The sequence below is a fragment of the Zootoca vivipara genome, chromosome 7, assembly GCF_965207765.1.
Source record: "Zootoca vivipara chromosome 7, rZooViv2.hap1.1, whole genome shotgun sequence".
Taxonomy (NCBI): domain Eukaryota; kingdom Metazoa; phylum Chordata; class Lepidosauria; order Squamata; family Lacertidae; genus Zootoca; species Zootoca vivipara.
This window is the reverse complement of record NC_142590.1, coordinates 9974494-9995501: the sequence shown is the minus strand read 5'-3', so window position 1 is coordinate 9995501 and position 21008 is coordinate 9974494. Positions and strand designations below refer to the sequence as shown.

The following is a 21008-nucleotide window of genomic DNA, read 5'->3' as shown; positions in this document are numbered from 1 at the left end:
CATGCAAATGAATCCAGTGAGAGTATAATTGTCTGAGAACAGATCTTTATTTTGTTGGTACTCCACATGGAATAAAAACCAAGCCCTTGTGCAGAAAATGATTTTTGCAAGCGTTTCCCTTATTTGTTATTCCCTTGAAAGGGAAAACATGTTTCTTGCCATTCTCGTTACATGGATATCTTTAAAAATGTCAGAATATGAGCTCCACATCCCCACATCCTGGATTTAATGAGGAGTGAAGGTTTTACGTCTTAGATTTTTAGTCCTGTCCCTCTACTGGTGTCCTCTCCCATCCTTCCTTCTCCCACCAACAACTAATTCTTCTCCCATCTGGTTTCCAACCCTCAAATCAGGAATGTTAGAAAAACTCTTAACATGCCATGCAAATAGAACAGTATTTCCCTCTCCAAATATCCACTTTCTCAATGGGCATACATTATTTTGAGACCAGAGCCGGCATTCTTGACACAGTTTTATATTCCCTTAGAGCACGATTTGGAAATAATTTCCAACTACCCTTTACATTTTTATGAATAGTACAGGCCAACAGCTGGTTCACTTCCAGGCAAATCTTCCTCACATTCAAAGCATGCTGCCATAGGTAGGTAGTAAAAGTACATGAGTTAACAAGCCATATGACATTTTCAGCTTTAATATTGGAAGGGTTGGGGAATAAATGCTTCAAATGTTTGTTGTTTCTGCCATGGAGGAATGTTTCAGCCATTTCATATAATTAAGGGCAAGAATAATTTCTGATCCACTGTGTCAGAGAGTCCAATAAAATGTAAATGCTTGGGATATTATCCTCAGTTGAGTAAGTTGGGAAGAAATATTATCCTGGGAGACTGGTAAGGGTATGTATATATCTAGCTCTTAGTTTTTAGTTTTAGTTATGAAAACAAAAAAATCTGTAAAAACTTTATTATTTCACATTCATTCTTTCTTATGAGTTGCCTTTAGAAAGATTTACAGTTCCTAAAACTAAACTAAGGACACAGGAATGTTCATGCCAGCACTGATTTACAAGTCCACATTTATCTTTGCATAACAGAGTTCCTTTGAATTCTTCCGAGACATTTATAGACATTTCAACCATATGTTAAAACTCCCGTTGAACAATATTGAGCCGACCTTGCCTCTTTGACTATTATATTTGGAGTCAATGTGGTTTTTTAAACTGTTAAACTTGTTTTCTTTGTCGGTTGAGAAATCGTATATCATATAATGAAAGCCTCAATCCTATGGTTGCTTTCAGAACACCTCCTTATTTATTCATTTAATGTATTTGGAATTATATGCAAGGGTAAAAAATAGCCGTCATCAATATATAGTTCACTGGTGGTTAAACTTCTGAATGTTGACTGAGTGGATATTCCTGCAAACAATTACTGTACCTTCCAGCAAGTTCTGGTTCTCAAACAGGGAAGTTACCATGCCAAGGAAGTCCAGCAGGAGGACCAGATTTTAGTGAGCCAAGAAATGGTTTCTCAACCTATTTCCTGTCAATGAGTATAATGCATATGGCAGGACAGGCACCCATTGATGTTACTTCCTCACATGAAGATTTCAACTTCATCCCAGAGAAGGATCCCGGTTAAGGTGGCCAAAGATACAGCTGCTCTGGAGGAATTATCACATGTGGTCTGAAACAGCCGTCTAAAATAAGTATACGTTTGGTCCTCAACAACTGATGTTCAGAAGCATCACGCCTCTGAACATATGGAGGTTCCATTCAGCTAACGTAGCTAATAGCTATTGCATTTGCAAGTTCCTTTGGGGGATGAAGTTTTCATAACAATCAATTTATGTTGTGATCTGCAGGGATGCCCACCACCTAGGAGATAACTCAAGCAAAGGGAGGCAAAAAATAAATGTCAGCACCTTGGAGAGAGATTAAGGTATGGGTTTCAGGACCACGGATAGTGCTCCTGCAGCACAGAGGCTAAAAGTAAATACAGTACTACCTCAGTTTACAAACGATTCGGTTTACGAACTCCGCAAAACCAGAACTAGTGTCCTGGTTCGCGAACTTTACCTCGGTCTAAGAATGGAAGCCGAATAGTGGAAGAGCACTGGCGGCGGGAGGCCTCATTAGGGAAAGCGCGCCTGGGTTTAATAACGGCTTCGGTTTAAGAATGGACTTCTGTAACTGATTAAGTTTGTAAACCAAGTTACTACTGTATCCTTACTATATGCTTGTGAAACATGGCCCACTTATAAATGCTATCTCCAACTCCTCAAAAGATTCCATCAACGGTGTCTCCGAAAAATTTTACACATCACTTGGGAAGACAGGCGAACTATATATCAGTGTATTGGAAGAAGCAAAGATCACCAGTGTTGAAGCAATGATTCTTCAACATCAACTGTGTTGGACTGGTGGTCATGTTGTTCGGATGCCTGATTATTGACTTCCAAAGCAACTACTCTATTCCAAACTTAAAAATGGAAAGCGTAATGCTAGTGGTCAAACAAAAGAGGTTCAAAGACTCTCTCAAGGCAAATCTAAAAAAATGTAGTATAAACACCGACAAATGGGAAACACTGGTTTGCAAGCGCTCCAGTTGGAGAACAGTCTTTATCAAAGATGCCATGGGCTTTGAAGACACTCAATCTCAGGACGCAAGGGAGAAATGTGCTAAGAGGAAGGCACTCGGCAAATCCACACCGTGATCAACTACCGCCCGGAAACCAATGTCCCCACTGTGGAAGGATGTGCGGGTCCAGAATTGGCCTCCACAGTCACTTACGGACTAATTGTTAAAACCGTGTTTATGGAAGACATACGAGTGATCGCCAAAGAAGAAGAAGATATATCAGCAGGATCCTGAATGAACTGGCTGAGTTTTATATCAGGGGGTGGGAATTAATTAGCTGGAGACCTCCCCCCACAGTGCTGCCTCCTGGGATCCAGCAAGGATCTCCTTGTGTTCTTATAATTTGTCTAATTCTATTTTTTAAAGGCAGTCTAAGACAGTGGTCATGCCCGTGGTAGTGAATTTTGTTAAGTTAATTATGCAGTAGTCCAAGCAGTCCTTTATCTTCCTGTTGGGTTGCATATTTGCTACACAACCTGGAATTCATTAAAATGTCATCAGGTTTGTTTTACAGAATCAAATCTCCACAAATCGGGAGTGAAATGGATCCCTCTGGAAATGAGACAGTAAACATCACTAACCTGACACGTCTAGAAATGTCTGTGCACGGCCAGTTCCTGCACTGCTGCTGGCAATACATTCGTAGTGACCCTCATCCAGCAGAGATACCTTAGCAATCTCCCAGTTCACACTAGCAGAGTCTCTGTAATAAATAATCACCATCATCATCATCATCATCACTGGGATAACAACAACAATAATTTATTTATACCCCACGCATCTGCCTGGGTTTCCCCAGCCACTCTGGGCGGCTTCCAACAAAATATTAAAATACAACAGTCTGTTAAACATTAAAAGCTTCCCTAAACAGGGCTGCCTTCAGGTGTCTTCTAAAAGTCTGGTAGTTATTTTTCTCTTTGACATCTGGTGGGAGGGCGTTCCACAGGGCGGGTGCCACTACTGAGAAGGCCCTCTGCCTGGTTCCCTGTAACTTGGCTTCTCGTAGCGACGGAACTGCCAGAAGGCCCTGGGAGCTGGACCTCAGTGTCCGGGCAGAACGATGGGGGTGGAGACGCTCCTCCAGGTATACTAGATTCACCTAATGAGCCCCATCAGTGGAAGCCCAGTGTAGGGTCTTCCATGCAGGGAATGGGACCCCCCCTGCTCCTCTCACTTGCCCCTTCAAATTGTCTTTGCAGGGTTGGGAGAATCCCAAAGCAGCACAGAGGGAGATGAGTGGGTGTCAGGAACGTGGCCCCCCCAGAGCACAGGGGGAGAGTTAGACTCAGAAATTGAACTAAGTGAACAAGGGACCGACTCTGCAGATGAGAGCTGGCTGACAGAGTCGAGAAAGGGCAGTTCGACCCCCCTTCCCAGAGAAGGCTCTGTTAGCTCTCAAGGAGAGGAAGAGCTGGAAGGCAGCCAGAGAGTTGCTAGACAATCAGTAGATAAGCAGAGGTCTGAGTCTTTGTAGAGTGGAAGTGGGGAGGGGGCAGGCCAGGCTCTCAGTTCCTGTTCTAGGTGGCTGGATAAGATCAGAGGGCAACGGAAGGGCAAGAGGGGAAAGGCGGGAGTTTGGCCTCCTTCCTGCTGTGGGAGGGGCGAAGATTCAGACTGACCAACTATCGTAAATGCGAACGGGCAAGAAGCCGTATCGGGATTTGCTTGCCTGCCAGAGATCATTACAGTGGGGATTGTTCTGTCTGGCAAACTGACAGTCTTGTTCATCACAGCACGATATTGAATTCCATCCCGTATAAATGATTTGCAATGAAGGATAAAGAAGTTAGGCTGTAGTTTGTAAACCTCCATCCCTTCCCCACTGCATTTACAATGTTGAGCTGTGGCTGTGAGTATCTATACCCTGATCAGGAGGAACTGGAGACAAGCCAGAGAGCAACAGAAGAAGCTACTGCTCTATAGACCAGATACAAGTAGAGTTTCTGCTCTATAGACCAGATCCTGGTATTTATACTTAAGGCTTAGGACACCCCAGTGGCTCCATCCTGTCTGCCAGTTCTACACTACCAATATTTCTCAAAATTGGGTTCCCAGCTGTTGTTGGACTGTAACTCCCATAATCCCTGACCACTGGGTTCTGCTAGCTGGGGATGATGCGAGTTGTAGGCTAACAACAGCTGGGGACCCTGCACCTCTATAGCAGGGCTGCCAAACGATGGGGAGAAAATATTGGATTGGGAAGTGGAGCAAGGCCAGCAGGGGACCCAGACTCTTAGCTTCCTTTTAAAAAATAAAAATATAAGCCAAAATGTGAACTCCCACTCCCCAAAAGTTTCTGAAAATAAATTGTGTGCATGCATGCGCTAATGCAGGGGTAGGCAACCTAAGGCCCGGGGGCCGGATGCGGCCCAATAGCCTTCTAAATCTGCCACGCGGACGGTCTGGGAATCAGCGTGTTTTTACATGAGTAGAATGTGTCCTTTTATTTAAACTGCATCTCTGGGTTATTTGTGGGGCATAGGAATTCGTTCTTTTTTCCCCTCTTCAAAATATAGTCCGGCCCATCACATGGTCTGAGGGATGGTGGACCGGCCCACGGCTGAAAAAGTTTGCTGTCCTCTGTGCTACTGCATGGCCCCCAATCCACATACAGGGCACCATGCCCAGGAAATCCTGCAGGCATCCCTGAATCATAGTCCTAAGCTTCCACCCACAGTTAAACCATGATAACTGCACAGTGAGAAAAATGCAAAGCTTCCTTTACAGAATAAAACAGTTTGTCTTACAATGCAAAGAAGTGAGGAAAACCAAATAAAAGAGACGATCAAGGCATTACAATGCACTCAGTTTGCAGCACGGGGAATATATAATTATACCAATACAAAGTGTGATCATCTGATGCTGTGCTAATCGTTTGTGCTAAAACGCTGATTAGCTGTTATGCATGGCATTCACTCTGCTCCAGCTGAAAACTTTTTGAAGTTTTCAATCTACAATGCTACCTCGGTTTAAGAACAGCCCTGGTTACGAACGATTCAGTTTGCGAACTTTACCTCGGTCTAAGAACGGAATCCGAATGGTGGAAGGGCACTGGCGGCAGAAGGCCTCATTAGGGAAAGCGCGCCTCGGTTTAAGAATGGACTTCCAGAACGGATTAAGTCCATAAACCAAGGTACCAGTGTAGTGTTACAGCTCCATTGCTAGCTGAGAAACCATTGCCAAAATTTAAAGACATCATTTAAATACCGGTATTAAGTCCGTAAACCAAGGTACCAATGTAGTGTTACAGCTACATTGCTAGCTGAGAAACCATTGCCAAAATTTAAAGACATCATTTAAATACTGGTATTATCAAGCAAACCCACTTTGGGGCACTGCGAAAGTAAAGCTCAGCCATGCTAAATTTAATATCTAGCACATTACATGATTACTACAGTATATCTAACCGCTGCCCATAGTATTTTATACATGTTATAAACTTTGTCAAGGGCTCACTGTGCCCACACTATTAAAATGTTATGTTTGCCTTCATCCTAAATCAAGGGAGACTAGTATACTATGGAACTTGATCAATCATTTTAAAACACATACGTAACTGCAAGCTCTCCATGCAACAGGAGAAAAGCCAATGTAAATCTCATTACTTAAGATGCAGCTCTTAGTCAGTAACCCTTGGCTTGAAGATTATTCTGTGAAAGCATATTCTGCTCTGTTCCACAGTCATGTAACAAAATATGGGGGAAATTAAGAGAAGAAACAAGCAATTTGGTCATTAAAGTTTGAGACCCGAATTACTGAACTGGTGAAGTTATGTGCATGCAATGACTTAATGGAACGTCATGAAAAAGATTATGTGATAAAACTGACAGCAGTTTACAGGACAGGATTACAGGAATCCAGCTTGTTAATTGATTGATTATATAGGGTGGAATTCTATGTCACACTATTACAAATGTTCCCTCTGCACAAGCATGTCAGCTTGCCAAACAGAATGATACCCTCAAAAGACTTTTCGAAGTAGAAAAACTACTACACAAGCAGGTTTTCATTCCTGATGTTCTTCAATTTGGTTTCCCTCCTCTGCTCATGTTCTAGTTGTCAATATCCTTCTTAAATTGTGCTGTCCAGAACTGGACACAGGACTCCAGGTGTGGTCTGACCAAGGTGGAATCAATTGGTACTATTACTTTCCTTCATCTGGACACGAGACTTCTGTTGATGCAGCCTAGAATAGCATTAACTTTTTTTTGCTGCTACATCACACTGTTGACTCATGTTCAGCTTGTGGTCTACTAAGAGCCCTAGATCCTTTTCACATGTACTACGGGCAACCAAGGCACCCCCAATCTTGTATTTGTGCAGCTTGTTATATTCCCGCCTAAGTTATAGAACCTTATGTTTGTCCCTACTGAAATTCAATCATCACCCCATTGAAATTTCAATCACCATCACCAGCATCAATGTTACTTAAAGCACACACTAGCTTTTAAAGAAACCCCATCAGTTTTCAAAATGTCTAGCTGAAGGGTCCTTCTGTGTCAACTTTTAAATGCCTGCTGAAAATCCTTCGGCTCCAGAGGCGTCTTTGCCATAGGGCCTAATGGCGCATTGCGCCAGGGCGCCAACCTTCCCAGGAGGCTTCTGTGCTGCTCTTCCCCAGCCAAGGCAGCCGCAGAGGAAAGTGCGGGCGAGGCGGCAGGCGTGCGTGTGGGAGGGTAGGGGGACCCCCAGGGGGTGGGGGCACCCTAGGGATCCCTGCACCAGGGCACGAGACAAGCTTAAGACGCTACTGTTTGGCTCCACCAAGTGTATACATCCCCCCTCAGTGGTCTATTGATGTTTGTTTTTAATTTCATTTTGCTTTTAATTTGTTTTTAACTTTTATGATTTCATGGTTGGTATTATGTTTTTATACTGTTGTAAAACCACTGTGATATATCTTTATAATAGGGCGGTATATAAATATTTTATTATTATTATTATAAATAATGACTTTTCTTTGGATGGAACCGCATTGTTGCACAATGAAATTTAGAAATGGCTACTTACTTGAAAAATTGTTCCATTCCCAGCTTGATCCCATTTCTGCTAAAATACACAGTAAATGGTATGAGGCTGGCTACATGGCAAGGAATGTGACCTGGCTGCAGGTAATATCCTGGGGTTTTCTTGGGCATGCTTACTCTGGGAGCATCTAGAATAAAAGGGGGGAAAATTACAATTCTTGCAAATCTAATAGACAACAGCAGATCATGGGGTGGGGGTTGGTGCAGAACGCAGCAGGATGGGGATGAGGTGGAAAGAGGTGCTGGTGAGGCTGGGGGAATTGTGGGTTGTCGCCAGTGACCCTACAACTATGTCCACAAATGTGAGATGCTCTCACCTGCTGAGGGCACTGCTACAGCACCACTGCACATCCACCCCACCCTAAAATGACTGCTAAAACAGCAATTTTGTGTGTCATGGGGACTGCGTGTGTGGGCAGGCACTGGACAACCTCACCCCACCCCAAATCATCCCCTAAAAAGAGAAAGATGATTCAAAAAAGGAACAAAACTTTTTAAAATACAAATATATATACATAATTACCAGGAATAATGTTAGAAAACGAAACGCTCGAGACTCTCTGGAAAAGGTAGTCGTCTTTGTCATAGCCAGTTATTTTAAGAAAAAAGGCTTCGTTCGGTGGAATAAACTCAGAGATATTCCAGATTCCATAAGGTTTCCTGTCAGGGAAAAATTTCACCGGAATGGTCTTCAGAAGTTCTCCAGTGATGCTTAGCAATTCTAGTCGGTCCACTCTGGCAGGAATATGGATCCCCGTAGTATTTAGCAGAATGTAAGTAGGTATCCCTATTGACAAAATGCAAATACAAACATTCAAATATCATTCGCATTTACTCAGTTGTGTTGATTTTTTGAAGGGGATTTATCAGCCGCCCTTCACGAGATCCCAGGGCAACGTACAGCAGCTAGAGAGCAAATACCTTGGCTACATACAACATACAATCAGAAACAGCATAACAACCTGGGGGGGGGGGACAAGGACCAAGCACATATTAGCAGAAGTTAGCATCATTTAGGGGCTGAGTGGGGGAGAGGCAGGGAGGATATTGTTTAATTATCCCTTAGACAAGAGACATATCCGAAAAGGTAAATAGGATTCAAATGTGAACTACTAACCTTGTACTGGTCTGCTGGAAGTCATTTTGAAATCTAATGTTGGACTTCTAGAAAACCCAGCCCGGAAGTCAATAGTACTGAGACCAGTAATGCGAACAGAATGTCGCCCGCTACTTGATGTCTGAGAAAAGATTGCAAAACATTTCATTGTCATCAGCATGTGAAGTTTTTCAGTCCCCAAGAGCTGGTATTCATTGAATCTGTTTTTGTGTTAGGGCTGTGATCCTACCATGCAATCAAGTCTCCATGAAATAATGGAGCCAATTTCTGTGCTAACAAGGTGAGTGCAGGACTGTAAGAAACATACACAAAAAACATGAAGACTAAAGACTATCGGGAATTCAAAGTGTGTTGGTTATCAGGGCCTGACCAGCAGGTCCTCGACAAGATGCTGCTGATGGTACCAAACAAACAAAAAAAGCCACACACACACACACACACACACACACAGAGAGAGAGAGAGAGAGAGAGAGAGAGAGAGAGAGAGAGCGCTAGCTGTGACCATAAAGTAGTTTTTCTGCTGCTGCTGCCCAGTGACAGCAGCAAAACCACTTATCGCCCTCCCAAGATCAGCTTTTATTTGCAACGGCCAAAATGCAATGCCCCAACCTATAGATTTATGAAATCTATAGATATTATATACATATCGTAGGCTTATAGCTTGGTTTTTTGTTTTGTTTTTAGATCTAAAGGCCAAGGGCACTGCATTTTGAGTAAAAAGATGGTGGTCTCACACTGTAGATGGGAGCAAAGATTGGTTCCCAATCAAAAAGAGCTGACCAGGGAGTCGGTGAAAAGGATGGGCAGGGGAGACTTGGCTGCATCAGGCTGGTGAGGGGCTAAGCTCCTAGTCCCTTCATTCTGCGCCTGACCTGGCCAGCTGTTTGTGGGTAAAGTTTAAGCACATACGTAAGGGAGTAGGGGGGAAGTCACACGTCTTGGCCTGCTTCTAGCATCATGCTAAGGCAAACAAGAGCTTAGCAAATATATTGCAAACTCCCAGGTGGGAGATCACAACCACTTCTCTTGTGTTGTTTTGCTGCTGAATTATGCTGAACTAAACCATGGCTTGGCTTAGCAAAGCTTGGTTGACCATGTGTGGCTAGTCTGGAGAGAGCTGAACCACAAGGCTGGGTTCGTTCAGCAGTTGAAACGGAGCCACAGCTTAGCTCAGCATGGCTCAGCAGCAAAACAAACAGGGAGGTGCAGAACAGACCCGATCTCCTACCAAGGAGCCAGATTCCTTGCACACTCATGCTAAGTCATGGTTTGGCTTAGCGTGACTTGTAAACCAGGCCATCCACTAACTGCAAGAGAAGGACTCCTGGCTATACTAGGATTAATTTTGAAGCCTCAAATCCCAATCTAGTCCTAACATGTGGAAGAAGCACTGATCACTGCATTATTAAATCACATCAATTTAGAAAAAAATATTAATATGTTAAGTTGTTTTGTCTAGCAAAAACGATGCTCAGCAAATATTAAAAGCAACAGTTGTTTTCCATAAAACTACTGCTTAGGCAATTCGCTCCCTCTAGGCACCCTGACAAATCAGTCTGTCTTTATTGGAAAGGCCAGTATTTATTTCTATTGCTTAGCCTTTCACCTCCGTAAAATCACCACCCAGAGGGTTTTCTGGCATAGGCCAGCTGCTGTCAAGATCAATGGATTAAAGAACATTATTTCTTTTCTTTTTTTCTTTTCTTTTTAAGAGAGTGCCAAAAAGACTCCTGTTATCAAGTGATAATTGGCTGTTAAGTGTTAGTTGGGCAAATGCAACAGCGACAATAGATCCCTTTTTACAGTTTTGTACAACATCTGCATAGGAAATCTATAATGGGATTAAACGTTTTAAGTAAATTTCCTTTTTCTTCATCAGTTGATTTCAGAGCTTTAATGCAAACTTAACAGGGGAATTAATGTGCTCTGTGTAATTGCTGGGGTCCCAAAGAACTACACAAGTATTTCCACATGGCTGGGGGGGGGGGCTTTTAACCTTCATTTTCTAAAAAACCATGAGGTCAAATAAGCCACTTTTAAAACAGGCGGTCCTCTCAAAAGCAGTTTGTGATACAAAGCAGAGGAGGGGAAGCACCAGTATGATCTGCAGTTTGAATGACAATATTGAAAACGCAATAGGCATTCCCAAGTGCTTGAATCCTGGCCAATATTCCTGTGTTACAAACTTAAGCATCCCTAGTACAGGGTAGCAGGAGATAGAAATTAGCAGAATCTTTGAGATGGTAAACTGAACTGTGCTACCTAAAGTGGGAGACGCCATATTAAATGCAGCCCTAATTATGGCTTGCCGATGTCACACCAAACCGCAGTTGAGCTTTTTTTAAACCACGGCTTGTGCGGCGACCGAATTGAGGCAATGTTGAAACATTGGATACGGGTTTGAGCTATTCAAACCTCATGTGAGCAATGTTAGGTTACCTTACCTCATGCTAATTTTGGTTTAGCACGAACTCGATTGCAACAGACAAGAGAGTTTAAAACTATATCCATTCAGATTTCTATCCACAAGACCTAAAAACGCTGGTCAGCGTTTTTATGAATAAGCAACACCCACCCACCTTATAACGAAAGAAAAACTCTTTCAATTAATGTACAAGAAGCAATTGAAGTCATAGGAATTTTATTCTTCCAAAAAATTAAATGAAAATGTCTCATAAACACTGGATTTCATGCATTTTTTGGTAATATATGAAACCGCAGTCTGGCTTAGTGTGCTGTTTAGTTTTAAGAAAGTATTATATTTTGTTTATAAGTTACTATAGCTACAGATGGCTTTATATTTCGTGGAGGCTTCAAAGGGTGTAACTCATTAAGCTGGGTTCATTCTGTCTTGTATTATCGTGACTTTTCACTTAATCAGCTAGAATTTGCTTGGGAAGCTCTCTGTGTGAATAGCAACAATCGCTATCACAGTCACCTTCTGAATAAATACAACATCCAGCAGAGAACTCTTCTTATTCACAATGGTTGCAATCCTGCAGACAGTTACAACTGCATCACTCTCACTCCAATCAGTGGGAGATTTAGCTACATTACTATGTGTGGGACTGTAGCCAATAACTGCAAATACTTCCTGTTGATTTCAGATTCAATTCTTTCCCCCCACTTTTCTTTCTATCCTTAAACAAATGGTCCATTTAAACCTGACTGGCCTGAAGGTTTCTTCCAACAAGAAGACAGTAAAGCCTTTCTGTTCTGCTTTGTTTGCCCTTTGAGCTCATATGCAATTGCATCTTTTCCCTGTTGGTGGCAAGCAAAAAATAAATATATAGAAAGGAGAATTCCTTCATGCCAAAATCCAGGTCTGGGGCAAGTACTCCTTGGTGAAAGAACCCCAGCAGAGATTTAAAATCACAAAATATGCATCCAAGTAGTTTGATAGATCTTTAAAATATGCCCTTGTGAGTTCCTTCCAAAACTTCCTTCCTCCCTTAGCATAGTAAAAAGACCACACATTTGGTAAGTTAAAAATGGTTTACTTACAAACTCTTCAAACGTCAGGTTCATGTGCTGTTCCATATTAGTCAGAAAGCACAGGCAGTAAAACCTGTTACAGTGGTGAAAGTTCCTAATATTGGTATAGGAACTCAGTAATGACTCGTGAGAGCCATGCGGTCTGAGCTTAGAGCAACAAACTTAGTGCACAAAGAGGTTTTAGTTGGTTGTTCCATCTTAGCTGCATGGCTCTCACATCTCATTCTTCTGTTCGTATACCAATAATTTGGGAATTTCACTAAGTCAAGCTTTACTGCTTGGGCGACTTTCTGAAGCACAGGAATGAGACCTTTGGAAAGTTTGTCATCTTGGCTGCGAGTCCTGGAAGACCTGTTCCTTGCCTTGGCCTGGGAGGGTGTGACCCTGACTGACTCCAGCTACAGGGTCAGTGACACCAGCTACAGTGAGGCTGCTGTACAGACTCACTATTCTCCATCCCAGGGTCCCTGAGGTCAGCAGCTGGAGTGTAGCTGACAGAGAGTACTAATGGTTTCTTAAATCATCCCAAGCTTTTGAATAACTATTGCCAAGTCCCCACCTTTCGATGCTGATTTTATACAGATTACAAGTCTGATTTATCTTGCTCTCCTCTTTCTTTCTTTTTGGAGCCGATGTAGAATCAGTGTCTTCCTAACTATGACTAACTGGCTGATAGTGGGTTGTGGGATCATGAGATTCCTTTCCTTTCCATGGCAAATTCTCCCTTCCAGGAAACATTCCTCCGTTGTCCTGAGAGAGAATGGATGCCAGCACAATTATCTCCTGCCTCTAAAAAAAAGTAAAGGTAAAGGATTCCTGGCCAGTTAAGTCCAGTCAAAGGCGACTATGGGGTTGCAATGCTCATCTCTCTTTCAGGCCGAGGGAGCCGGCATTTGACCACAGACTGCTTTCTGGGTCATGTGGCCAGGACTAAACCACTTCTGGTGCAACCATGACGGAAGCCAGAGCGCACGGAAATGCCATTTACTTTCCCGCCACAGCAGTACCTATTTATCTACTTGCACTGGCTTTTGAACTGCTAGGTTGGCAGAAGCTGGGACAGAGCAATGGGAGCTCACTCCGTCGTGGGGATTCAAACCACTGACCTTCCGATTGGCAAGCCCAAGAGGATCAGTGGTTTAGACTGCCTCTACTGCCATCTTGCAACCCTCCCAGGTAAGACCGTGGACCCACTTTCGCCTTGATGCTCAGTGGAAGGGAGCCGATGACAACCCATCACACTATCTGACCTTAACTATACTTTAGAGATACATGTGCACCACTTTGATATAGCTAACTATATTCCTCACTTAACCAGGGTTCTAAATCTGCTACATATGAGGAACCAGGTTAGACTTAACTGTGTTTTATGCTGGTGCTGACATATGGGCACAGTTAAGGTGGGAGGGCAGGATATGCAAACATGCTGCCCATACTTGTCTCCCAGATGCAGGGGGGGGGGGGACAGCAAATCCTCACCAACCTGGCTGCCCATCTGTGCTGTGTTTTCAGTTACTCCAGAGAAGCTCAATCCCCCCCCCCGCCTTCCCTTCTGAGAAACCCAAACATTTGAGATCCTCCAGATCCACCATTTATTGTATTGCAGAGCTGGCTGTGATGTTTAAAGGAGCCTTTCCTACAGGAAGACTGATGTATGTGGGAAGAGGGGGGGGTGTTAGGAGGCCTAGCTCACCAACAGGAGCCTTTAAGGAATTATAGCTTAGAAGGGTTGGCCTGGGAAGCTGTGCAGTCCTAAGAGCACAAGGCAGCAATGGCGTGTGGAATAATTCTGTCATGATCGGCACTAGCCACAATTATCGTCTGGAGAGGACTTCCTGCTGTTCAGAAGTACATAGCAGAGGACATCACATTTGCAAGTTATACGAGGATTTGCTTAATATGCACATCAACAACATTTCTTCTGCTTCCTTGGGGTGGTGACAGGCCACACTTCCACTTCCACCCCAAAGAAGCTACAAGGCACAGAATCAAAATTCCCACCCGAGGGCTTCATTTCCTTAAATTTAATCTCCTGTTTTCCTTGCCAGGTATGCGAGTGTCGTGACAGCTTTGATCCCAACCACTGTGTGGTTTTTTTTTACCCCCTTTCTGCAAAGAAAGCAGCCAATTGTGGGCTGGCTACTACTCTTTAGAGCCAGGCCATCTTGACTTTAGCTGTGCAAAGGTTCAAAAATCAGAAGAAACCAATCCTACATGCTAGAGCAGGCATAGGCAACCTTGGCCCGCCAGAGGTTTTGGAACTACAACTCCCATGATCCCTAGCTAACAGGACTAGTGGCCAGGGATGGTGGGAATTGTAGTCCCAAAACATCTGGTGGGCCAAGGTTGCCTATGCCTGTGCTAGGGCATTTCATCAAGATGGTCACAGCATTTCCAAAACAAGGGGTTAAATGTCCTCTCATTATTGTTATAAAAATTCTAAGGACTCAAATATGAAACAAAATGTTTGTAAGTGCACAAAGTGAGCACACATACGTAAGTATATAAACCACACGTCTGAAATAGTACAGGAGAGTAATCCTGAAGCCATCTCTTGACTCTTGATGACCCCAAGTATTTCCTCAGCAGAAGGAAATATCTTGGAGAAACCTCTCCCAGCAGTTACTTTCACCTACAAATCCTGTCTTAAAGGGCATATTTTGTATATGAACAAGGTATGCCTGTGACCTGGAGTCAAGAACTAAGGTATGTATCATCTCAAAGGAATGACCATACTGGCCAGGTTAAGATCTTCCTTGCTTTCACTGGATCCTGCCTCTAGTCAATTTTCTCTTGCCAATAATGGACTTATGGGGACACCGAATCCCAAAAACCAACCCCACATTTTTCTATAACAGTATAAAGAGCCAATTTTAGCCTAAGGCCCCAAACCCTAGTGGGATAGAAGAAAGAGGACACAAGGATTGTGTGTGATCAAATGTTACTACAGGAATCCTGTTAACACAGCTTTTGTATTAAGAAATACATCGTGCATGGAGGAAACTGACTGCATCTTTTCTACAGGAAAATCACCTTAATTGTCCATGTTCCAGGCGCTGGCTCTTTTATGTTCACTACCATTGCAGAATTTTCAATATTCAGCAATTCATTCAAGCCAGATCCTTTCTTTATGGGCTTACCTACAAGACAGGCAAAGAAGGAACAAACATATTATTTTTATCAGTTGCCTCAGCAATGCTCAGACCTAACCCCTTGCCCCCCCCCCCACTTCCACACACCTTAAAAACCTAGAGCATGATCTGTCATCATGGGACTTACTGTAATAGCGTGAGATTCTTGTCAATGATCCATGCAGAGATATTCAGTACACCACAAGCCAAACCGATGTGGCTATTTTGGCTTTGCCCCAGTTTTTTAAACTTTCTGGCAAAAACTGTAATCGCACAAAAGCGGATTTTGTCAACTCCTATAGGTTTCACGCCTTGTCGTGGCGAAGGGGCATGAATAACTCCAACCTGTTCGAGACCAATTCTCAACTTCTTTCTAGAATATCCCAACACATTTGCGCCCTGGCTCCATGCATTGCTCCCTAGGAGTTTGCCACCTAGAGTGTTCCCAATGTAAAGGCCAGGACTGTACAGTGGTTGTGCGAGCCCCAAACACTTTAAAGACCTATCTACTCTACAAATGTGAATTGTTTTCTTGCCACTTATTCCCCGGGATAAACCTGGGAATTGCAGTTTGGTAAAAAGGTAAAGGGACCCCTGACCATTAGGTCCAGTCGTGACCGACTCTGGGGTTGCGCGCTCATCTCGCATTATTGGCCGAGGGAGCCGGCGTATAGCTTCCAGGTCATGTGGCCAGCATGACAAAGCTGCTTCTGGCAAACCAGAGCAGCACATGGAAATGCCGTTTACCTTCCCGCTATAGCGGTTCCTATTTATCTACTTGCACTTTGACGTGCTTTCGAACTGCTAGGTTGGCAGGAGCTGGGACCAAGCAACGGGAGCTCACCCCGTCACAGGGATTCGAACCACCGACCTTCTGATCAGCAAGCCCTAGGCTCAGTGGTTTAACCACAGCGCCACCTGGGTCCCACAAAAGTGTGGAGAATACAGACCCACCACTGCTCATACTTTGAGAAAATGGGACATTAATAACTCACCTAATGGATCATGGACATCAATAACTGGAGAAGGACCACTCAAGGAAACTGTAACCTCTTTCAAACTAGGATCAAAGGGGATTTGCCAAGCATTTACAGCTGAAGTCAGGTGGTCTGTCGATAAGAGGTGGACTTTGGAAGCTTGCACGGCTTCTTCTACCCATTTCAACACCTGCAAGAGAAGATAATGCTAGGAACAGCCTCCATATGATAGTTCATTGGGTGCATGCCTTGCTTTGCAGACCAGTGCCCCTATGAAGCCATGATTCAGCTCCTTTGCAGTCATCCAACAGGCAGCAGCCCTCAACACACTGATAGGCTTATAGGCTCAAAGCAATTACAAGTGCCACACCTATATCCTATTCAAAGCCACTTGACTTCCTTCCAGCCAAAGGCAGGGCCACTTGGTCGTGCAGACCGCTTCCAGCCAGGTGGAGGAATTTCTGGGGCTGGAAGGCAGTGAAAGTAGCAAGCGTTAGACCCCCCCAAAATAATTGTCTCCCGAAAGTCAGCTTGGAGGGGAATCTGGCAAAGAAAACCATGCAAGAAGGGCAGAGGGGGTCCGGGTCTCGCCCCTCTATACCACCTCCTTCACCCACCATGATTTGTTCCAGGAATTGTCTAGCTCAAGTGGGGATGCTGAAGAACTTCCTACAGAAATAGGAGCGGAAATGTTCACTTATTCATACTCTGTCCAGAATGGAAATTATTCCAGCAAATACAATTGGTATTCTGCCCGCATGTGCCTTTTTGCCATCCACCCTTGGCCCTTAGCAGCTTCCCCATGAACAAATGTGGCCCTTGGGCTGAGAAAGGTTCCTCAGACTTATTTACTGGTAATCATTTTAAGTTGCCATTTGTACAACTATATTTCCCTGGCAAGTGCTCAGAACCCATCTTGCTAACCCAAATTCACTTTGATGGGCTTTGTCGCAGAGTTGCCATATTTGAAACAATCAAGAGACACATTCGCTGCATCGCATCAATCCCTTAAAAGTGTAAGAAGTCTCAAATTAAAACAATTAATTTATATGCACAAGGCAGTTTCCGGATAGGTTGAAAGTTTGTGGCTGCTGTAAGCGAAACTCTTTCTGCGTATTTATTGACCAAGAGGCAGGCTGTTCAATCATCTACCCCTATGGGTACTGGCCAGTCATTTCCCATCTGATGAATAAATAAATCAATAAATAAAATAATTTATTATTTATACCCCCTCCATCTAGCTGGGTTTCCCCAGCCACTCTGGGCAGCTCCCAACAGAACATTAAAAACACATCACTGGCCCCAACAACACAACACCATCACTGGCCCCAACAACATCAAACATACCATCTCAGGACTATTTAATTGCTCATCTTCTAACATTGTGTATGCCATCAAATGCCAACAGTGCCCTTCAGCTCTCTATATTGGACAAACAGGCCAAACCCTACGCCAAAGGATAAATGGACATAAATCTGTCATCAGGAATCACAAGACAGAGAAACCAGTAGGAGAACACTTCAATCTCCCAGGACATTCTATACAAGATCTCAAAACAGCTGTTTTATTACAGACAATTTTCAGAAACAGACTGAAAAGAGAAGTTGCTGAATTGCAACTCATTACCAAGCTTAAAACCATGGAGAGACCTGGTATGAACAAAGACATAGGATTCTTATCTCATTATACATGATCAAGCTTTCTTTAGCACCTCAGCCCTTGCTTTTTCCTGCAAGACCAATTGCAGTCATTAACAGCCGTTAACAGTCATCAACAGGTTTACCACTCCTATCAGCCCATCACCCATTCCCATCACACCCCCACACCCCACCCTCTGACTATACATAAGGGTCTGGTGACTTCTGTTTCAGTGTATCTGAAGAAGTGTGCATGCACACGAAAGCTCATACCTATGACAAACTTAGTTGGTCTCTAAGGTGCTACTGGAAGGATTTATATATATTTTTTGACTGCGTCAGACCAACACAGCTACCTACCTGTAATTAAAAACACAATAAAGCAGCAAACATTAAAAACTTCCCTATACCACCAGTGCAATGCAATCCTATGTAGCCATACTCAGAAGCATGTCCTACACTATGGTCAATGGCGCTTACTCCCAGGTAAGTGTGCATAGGATAGAAGACTTAAGGCCTCAGAGTCAAAAGCCAATACACTCTAGATTATTCCAAGCTCTACCCTGAGTCCACCTTGGACCGTTAGCTCTCAAAACATTTGTCCAAACCAGGGGCCAGCAAACTTTTTCAGCAGGGGGCCGGTCCACTGTCCCTCAGACCTTGTGGGGGGCCAGACTATATTTTGGAATTCCTATGCCACACAAATAACCCAGAGATGCATTTTAAATAAAAGGACACATTCTACTCATGTAAAAACACACTGATTCCCGGACCGTCCGCGGGCTGGATTAAAAAGGTGATTGGGCCGGATCCAGCCCCCGGGCCTTAGTTTGCCTACCCATGATCCAAACTGTCTGGTTCTGTCCCTCCAACATATCAGATTCATCTGAGTTTCACCTTGGGACTTCCCAGGCTTTGCCCAAAACTGCCTTGGTGCTCCCTGTACTGGATCCAAGCCTTGGCGCAGCTCAGGAGACCAGCATTTTTACAGTCCAGCTCATGGTTTTATATTTTCCCTGTGGCTGCCAATGCACTCATTGCTAAAAAGTCTGTGCAAAAGTTGGCAGGTCCCAGTGTGCAGAGCTTTGTACAAACTGTTTTTTCAGTTTGGGTTCACATCCCCTGGGTTCGCAATGCAAAGCTTGAAGGATAAAAGCTTCACCAAGCTCCCTGGATGTGAAGTCGGGGGGAAAAACCACGCTAGCCCCAAACCTTTAAAAATAGACTGGAATTCAAGTTCATAAACTTTGGCATGTTACATGCGGCTTTGGGTTTCTTTGCTTTTTTGGACAGGTCTTAGCACATGTAATAGAAAGCAAAGAGAAGAGAAGCCCTCCATCGCATTGCTTTAAATGAAGCTGATGTTCTTAGCTTGCTGCCGCGGGTGAAGGTAGTGTTGAAATGAATAAAACAGAACCGGCTCTGGGTTTGAGAAGGCGCTGGGAAAAGTGCCTTCTCTGGTGGGATGCCTTCTCTGCCGCGGTGGATTTACCTGGCAATGTTGGTGGTCAGCAAGCAATGCCAGGGCACAATACCCTCCATGCCATGGAGAAACAGTACTTCCATATCTACCAAACTTAGCACAAGCACCCATACCTAACAATAAAAAATGAGAAATTCCTCGTCTGCACCCATTTAACTCAAAAGCAGACAAGTCCAGGAGCATGCTTTCTTGATTTTATGTACCTATTACATTCAGGGCTTTCCCCCCCCCCCCAGCCAGAGCTCAGCTCCACCGCACCGTAGGTGGGTGCCTTTTCCACCCTAAGAGAACAAGGGAGAAGTTCGTGGTGAGCTCCGACATGTTTACATTTGTATTCCACCTTTCTTTCAAAAAAGCTTTTCATCTCCCAAGCCCTGACCAATCACAACCTGTAACATCACTGCCATGAGCTCAGTATAGTTCTAGTTACAGGTAGGTAGCCGTGTTGGTCTGAGTCGAAGCAAAATAAAAAAAATTCCTTCAGTAGCACCTTAAAGACCAACTAAGTTTTTATTTTGGTGTGAGCTTTCGTGTGCATGCACACTTCTTCACTTTCCCTCTCCCCGCAGCTATGTGTCGTTAGCAACTCCATTCGCGTCTGAGAGAGGGCTCAACCTGTTGAATGTTTGTCTGTAGCGGAGCTGCTAACGACACATAGCTGCAGGGACAGGGGAAGTGACGAGTCCAATGTTTGGAACGGATCCCCCAGCCCGGCTTAATCCACAGCACAAGCGATGGGGAGAGGGGGCGGAGTTCTAGCCCGCCTCGGAAAGGGGAGGCCGTCTGCCCATGCCCAGAGGCACTTTCGACTCTCACCGATTTCCGCGATTTCCGGTCCGGCTCTTCTGTTTCAGTGTATCTGAAGAAGTGTGCATGCACATGAAAGCTCATACCAAAATAAAAACTTAGTTGGTCTTTAAGGTGCTACTGAAGGAATTTTTTTATAAGCTCAGTATGTTACTGCAACTATTTTTAACATGCTGCCATAAGAGTACAAGTTACCCGTACAGGCATATCATGAGCCGACCCTGGGCCTCGCATAATTCATCTACCCACAGTAATAATCATCATCATAATTATTTATTACTTACAGTATACCCTGCCCATCTGGCTGAGTTTCCCCAGCCACTCTTGGCTGCTCACAGCATATATCAGAACATACTAAAACATCAAACATTAAAAACTTCCCAATACAGGGCTGCCTTTAGGTGTCTTCTAAAAGCCAGATAGTTGTTTATTTCCTTGACATTGGATGGGAGGGCGTTCCACAGGGCGGGAGCCACTACCGAGAAGGCCCTCTGCCTGGTTCCCTGTAACCTCACTTCTCGCAGTGAGGGAACTGTCAGAAGGCCCTTGGCGCTGGACCTCAGTGTCTGGGCTGGACGATGGGGGTGGAGATGCTCCTTCAGGTATACTGGACCAAGGCCACTTAAGGGTCAGCACCAACACTTTGAATTGTGCTCGGAAACATGGTGTTATATGGTCTTGGCAGCCACTCCCAGTCACCAGTCTAGCTGCCACATTCTGGATTAATTGTAGTTTCC

At 44.0% G+C, this 21008-nt stretch overlaps 1 protein-coding gene across 2 annotated transcripts in view; it reads right to left on the bottom strand.

Annotated features, from left to right (window-relative positions):
- HMCN1 (hemicentin 1) overlaps positions 1-21008 on the bottom strand; it is a 275559-nt gene that overhangs the window by 194892 nt on the left and 59659 nt on the right. For both annotated transcript variants that reach the window (XM_060276655.2, XM_060276656.2), the window contains exons 5-10: positions 16363-16534; positions 15270-15376; positions 8742-8862; positions 8148-8411; positions 7608-7752; positions 3179-3300 (exon numbers count right to left, since the gene is read on the bottom strand). In XM_060276655.2, the coding sequence (XP_060132638.2) occupies positions 3179-3300; positions 7608-7752; positions 8148-8411; positions 8742-8862; positions 15270-15376; positions 16363-16534 (931 nt within the window). The remainder of the gene's footprint in view (positions 1-3178; positions 3301-7607; positions 7753-8147; positions 8412-8741; positions 8863-15269; positions 15377-16362; positions 16535-21008) is intronic.